Below are 6,000 nucleotides of genomic sequence, written 5' to 3' on the forward strand. Positions count from 1 at the left end.
CTTTTTACTAAAAGTTGATTAAAAAATCACTAGAACAACAAGGTCCTACAATATAGCACAGAGAATATTCAATATCCTGTAATAAACCATAATGGAAAACAATATAAAAAAATGTACATATATGTATAACTGAATCACTTTGCTGTACACCGGAAGCTAACACAACATTGTAAATCAACTACAATTTTAAAAGTCACTAGAGGACTTCCCTGGTGGTGCAGTGGTTAAGAATACGCCTGCCAGGGGCTTCCCTGGTGGCGCAGTGGTTGAGAATCTGCCTGCTAATGCAGGGGACACGGGTTCGCGCCCTGGTCCGGGAGGATCCCACATGCCACGGAGCAACTAGGTCTGTGAGCCACAACTACTGAGCCTGCGCGTCTGGAGCCTGTGCTCCGCAATAAGAGAGGCCACGATAGTGACAGGCCCGCCCACCGCGATGAAGAATGGCCCCCACTCACCACAACTAGAGAAAGCCCACGCGCAGCAACGAGGACCCAATGCAGCCAAAAATAAATAAATAAATAAAAATTAAAAAAAAAATAATAATAATAATAATAAATAAATAAAAGTCACCAGAACTCCGAATTAAAATTGTGGTAGATGCTAAACCCCAGCACCCACCAAAAAACAGATCAAGAGGTATCTAATTATTTAAATTCCCAAAACAGTGTCATGCGACACCTGGGCTTTTTCACTACAGCTCCCATTTCCTGCTTCCTTTAGGAACCCATTATTCTCATGCTTCCGGTCTCATTTTCCCAAATCTTTAAATAGCTTCTATCTGGTTGTGAGGCTTGGACCTAACACATATGTCACATCTGGCCTCTTGAACAATTTCATCAGCTTCACCTTGGAGTCATACTTATGTTAAAGGTCAAGAAAAGATGCCCTGGAATGGAGCCAATCCGCCCTCACTCACAAGTAACGCTTGCTGCAAAACAGATCCAATGTGCTACACAGGACAGCTGACAGCTGGGAGCGAGAGATGGGTGACAGCTGCAAGCTGAATGTGAGGGTAATTGGGGTAGTCACTAGCCCACTGGGGAAAACTTGGAAGCTCTGTAAAAAGGACAGACACACTGACACACAATTTCAAATGATATGACACTGTGTTGAACGACGGGTAGCAAAAGCAAGAAGCAGGCCATCCTGAGTTGCTCCTTTGGAGTAATGATGTCAGGCAGCTACTAGGCAAAGCACAGGAGGGAAGAATGGGTTGGTTTTTTCCTATGCTTTACTCACTACAGACAATGCCAAACGTGCAGTGACAGGGAGAGGAACACTAATCATTTCTAAACACTAAACCCCATGGGACATTAAATTTTACACCAAAAAGGATTTTTAACCTTAAGATGTTTTACCTGTTAAAACAGTTTTGCAAACTACTGCCTATGCACCAAATCAAGCCAGTAGCCTGTTTTTGTACAGCCCTTGAGCTAAGAATTTTTTTTTTATGTTTTTAAGGGTTGTAAAAAAAAACAAGAACAGACACTGTTTGTGACAGCAAAGCCTAAAATATATACTATATGACCCTTAACAGAGAAAGTTTGCAGAGCCCTATGTTAAAATACGCACTAAAAGAAACAGCTGAGATTTAGTTAACCCATCAGTGGTTCGTATATTAATTTTTTTTTTTTTAATCACTGGAGGGAATTCCCTGGCAGGCCAGTGGTTAGGACTCCTCGCATTCACTGCCAAGGGCCCGGATTCAATCCCTGGTTGGGGAACTAAGATCCCACAAGCCGCATGGCGAGCTGCGGACCAAAAAAAAAAATGTTTTTTCATAAATAAACAAATCACTGGAGTTCAGTATCATTAACCATCCAAAACGGGTTGTATTAAAAGTCTGGACCTAGTTACTGATGTCTACTTTCAGTCTTTTGGCTCTTACTGTCTGCTCACTTCAGTTAGAAACTGGAAAAATACTGGTAGGGGATAAAAGTGAAACTGGCTTTATTAGATTTCAGGACGAGCCATAAATTATTCCTCTTTTGTCTCCCCCAAACCATTCAGCAAGCAGACTGTATTTTTGTATTTTCATAAAACACCTGCTGCTAATCACTTATTCTATAACAATCACCACATTCACCACTTTACGTGTATAATTTCATTTAGTTTCTTCCCTCCCATAGAACGTTAGCTTCATAAGGGTTGGGGTTTCTGTCTGCTTTGCTTACTAATGAATCTCCAATGCCTAGAGTAGTCTGGCACTTGGTAGGTGTTCAATAATATATTTTTTTTATTATTAATGAATCCTCACAGGAGGATGAGCTGAGCACTATCGTCACTCAGATAAGGAAACTGAGGCACAGAGATGTTGGATGACTAGGGCCATTCAGCAGTAGCAAAGCTGGAACCTGACCCCAGCGGTCTGACGCTACGGTCTACGTGAGGCATCCCGCTGCCGCCCTAGTGCCTTCCATACAGAAATGTGCCATCTGAACGTCTAACTTTCGTTGACCTATTAAGGTGTGACTACAATTGCTTCTATTATAGCAACCAGCAGAGCCAGTTTTAAATTTCTTAGTCTCTGATGGATGACCCTTGTGCTATGGGAAAACACACACAACATCAGAATGTCTTCATGGACAAAAGTGCCACTTTTCTAAGGAGGGTAATGATGTCATTTTGTCACAAGGTTTAAAGTTTTTGTAAAACAAAATATAAGTGCAAAACTCTGACAGTTACGTCCTTTCCATTTTTAAAGAAAGAGTTGCTATGTTACTTATGCTTTACGTACAACAAAGCTCCGCAAGTTGGACATCAGAGGGGGGAAAAAGAAATCAAAACAAAGTCCAAAAAAGAAATAGGGTAGAACGGCTACGAGCAGAGAGAAAACCTGCCAGAGTGATACTGATGCAGAAATACTGAGCTGTGCACACAGCAGGCGCTCAATAAACGCTTTTGGAAGAAATGAAAAGTGAGATAAGCCCTTCTTGGGTTTTATAAATCTTCTTTATTTCTATACTAGGAGGAGCTACAGGAAAAGAAGAAGCAAGGAGGACCAGTCAAGAAAGTGATGTCTTCAGATGGAAGGAAAACCTTGAACTTAAAGGATTCCCATGGTGTAACAGCATGAAGAAAATAAGAAGCAAAAAGTAATAATAAACAGCATCTCTTAAGAGCTGGAACCCCAAGCCATACAGTCTTTGATCAAACCAAGGAAATGTGATATTGAATGAGAAATTGGCGGTGTCCATCACACCTCCATCTTCAATCTACCCCCCAAAAAAGTCCCCCAAACTCTCCTCCCTCCCCAAATAAGGCTGCGACGGAGAAAAGGTCAAAGGGGCCAGCTCAGCAAACAGTGACAGCTGCTTCAAATTTAGTGGGCCTCTTCAAACTTAACAGCCCTCGGCCTAAGGTTCTGGAATTACCCTGGTCACAAGAATCGCGGGTCCGGTGAACAGTGCAGATGCCCCAGGGCTACAGATTCAAACTCTGGAGGCGGGAACAGGGATCCGCATCTTCAGCCACGCCTCTAGACTCTTAGGCCCGCTAAAGTTCGAAAACTACCATCTTAGTTGGGTTTGGTGCAAGAAAGGCTAGAAAGCCGCCCAGAAAGGGTTGAATGGGGGCCCGGAGTGGGGATAAATAACACCAGATCCCTGGTCAGGTACTAACTCTGCTCGGCGGCCCAACTGCTGGGGGAGGTGGGGAGACGGGAATGAACGGAGGAAACCGGAGGTTTGAAAAGACGCCTGCCCCCGCCGAGGCCCTCCCGGCAGCCCCCTCGAGGGTCGGTCTTTACCAACGCGAGCAGCGCAGCAGCTTCTCCAACCGGTAGAGCGCGGCGCGGCTGTGGGCCCAGGCCCCGCGACCTGCCGGCTCCATGGCGGGCGCGGGATGAGGCTCGTTCCCGGAGCGGATCCTCGGCTGCCGGTTCCCCCGCATCGCCCCGCCCTCGCGGAGAAGGCTCCTGGGAGAGCGGGAGGCAGGGCGAACTCGGGCAACCACCCAGACAGCGCAGGCCTGCGACCTGATTCCCGGGCCCCCCGCCCCAGCTGTTCCCGCTTCTGTGCCGGCTGGACGCCTAGGGGGACGGGGCGCGCGGGGTGGGCGGGGCACGGCCAAAACGCGCCAAAAGTCCCGGCGCGCGGGCCGGAGGGCGGGGCCTCGGCGCGGGGCGGGGCCTCGGCGCCGGGCGCGGCTGCGGTAGGACCCCCGCTGTCGGCGGGAAAGGGGGCGGGGCCACAGGCTGCCCTGAGGCGTAAAAGTAAGAATATGAGCAAGTCCTTGCTTTCCCAGAGCGCGGATTCTAGGGACCCTTGGCCGAATTTAATCAATGGAAAGTCACAAACCGAGAAACTTTTTAGTTGAGCATGGTCTATAAGGAGTGCTGTTTCGACTACTGCTGAGCTTGGAAACGCTTTGCTCGTAACATTGACACTCTTAATTCCTAAGAAAGTAACTTTCTTTTCTCTCCCCACGCCACCCCCGGCTTTTCATTGATGGCCATATATACAGATACACCTACTACGCACCCCTTCACCCTCCCCATTCAGTCCGCTGCCAAACCCTTGCATTTTTTCCCCCTTACTCTCAAATCTTTCCACTTCTCTCTGCCTTCACAACAGGCCCAGTTGTATCATTTTCACCTGGAGTGTTCCCATAGCCTTCTAGCTGATAACCCGGTGTCCACCCAAGTCCCGCTCAGTCTTTAAGCTACACGGCAGCCATCTAAAACATTTCCAAATAAACACGTGGTTAGTAGAGGCAGAACGAGTAAAACTAAATAAGATCTTACAGAGTGTTTTACCTGACCTATGATAGCACATGAAATTAACCAAATATATATAAATATATATATTTAACCTCACAGGTAGCCAAGAAGTTAATCCTTGATTTTTTTAAGCCATTGCTTACCCTTTGCAGAGAAATCAAACTCTAGAGAACTTAAAATGTTAAATGAACTTGGAGAGATGCTATGGTGTATAATGGAGTTAGCTGGAGACTTCAGGAGCCGGAAGTCCTACTTCTAATCCCACTTCCTCCACTGAATAATTGTGTGATTTAAGTCAAGCCTTAAGTTCTCTGAGCATTTGTTTCCTTATCTGCAAAACCGGGATAATAGTATTTATCCTGTAGATTTGTGGGATTACAGTAAATGTAAAAGCACCTACATCATAAGTACTCAAAACTAATGTGAAGATGATCAGTACTGTGAATGCTTTACTTACCACAGAATGACATTGAATATTTTTATCAGATGCTTTTTTTTATTAGGGCATAATTTAACTGTGATCAGAGTAAATGAAAATTTCACATTTTGGTCAAATGCTTTGAGGACCAAACAATTGTTACTGGCCTGTTCGTACAGGGCTATTAAATGAATTATGATGCAGGTGCAATGACTTCTTTCTCCTATTAGTTTCCTCTTCCTTCCTTCTACCACTGCTCCATTAGCGCTCCTCAAACTCACGAAATTCTCGGCAGCTGTTTCATGGTGGCCATAGTACACTGGTCAAGAGAATAAGCAAGGTTACTCTTCCATCTGCCACTTCCCCTTCCATTTGCTTCCTCCCAGCCCTGCAGTGCTACAGCTCAGGTGACTGATGCTTAGCTTTTAGTGGAGATGGGGTATGTGTTTTTGAACCAACTCTTCCTCGCAGGCCTGGATCCTGAATTTCAAGAGCCAATTCTTTCTCCCATGTCCATTATGTGTGCAGGTAAAAGATGGGTGACCTACCCAGGATGAGGTACACCAACAATGTGTGAAATCCTGAAATTCTGTTCCCAGAAAAAAGTTCCCCAGGGAAATGCAGTCCAGCTATAGGGTCCTGGTAAAGCCTTAGCTTAGGGCATTAATAATATCCCCTCTCCACTTTAAAAAGGGATAAATGGTATCCTATTTCCCTTTCCGTTTCCCTGCAAGGACCTCCTGAGTCCATCAAGTTTAGGTTTGTTGCTCCATTTCACTCCTAGTCTATCCTCCTCTTCTTCCAGTTAAGCAGTATTCCCCAGAACCTTAGAACCTTCAACCCTTCCAAAATGATTCAT

At 45.5% G+C, this 6,000-nt stretch overlaps 1 protein-coding gene across 1 annotated transcript in view; it reads right to left on the reverse strand.

Annotated features, from left to right (window-relative positions):
• The window catches only part of BARD1 (BRCA1 associated RING domain 1), a 75,443-nt gene extending 71,410 nt beyond the window's left edge, over positions 1-4,033 (reverse strand). The window contains exon 1 of the mRNA XM_036856924.1: positions 3,752-4,033. Coding sequence (XP_036712819.1) covers positions 3,752-3,894 — 143 coding nt within the window. The 5' untranslated portion in view covers positions 3,895-4,033. The remainder of the gene's footprint in view (positions 1-3,751) is intronic.
• Between the last annotated feature and the right edge of the window lie 1,967 nt (positions 4,034-6,000).

This window comes from Balaenoptera musculus, chromosome 7 (assembly GCF_009873245.2).
Source record: "Balaenoptera musculus isolate JJ_BM4_2016_0621 chromosome 7, mBalMus1.pri.v3, whole genome shotgun sequence".
Lineage (NCBI taxonomy): Eukaryota > Metazoa > Chordata > Mammalia > Artiodactyla > Balaenopteridae > Balaenoptera > Balaenoptera musculus.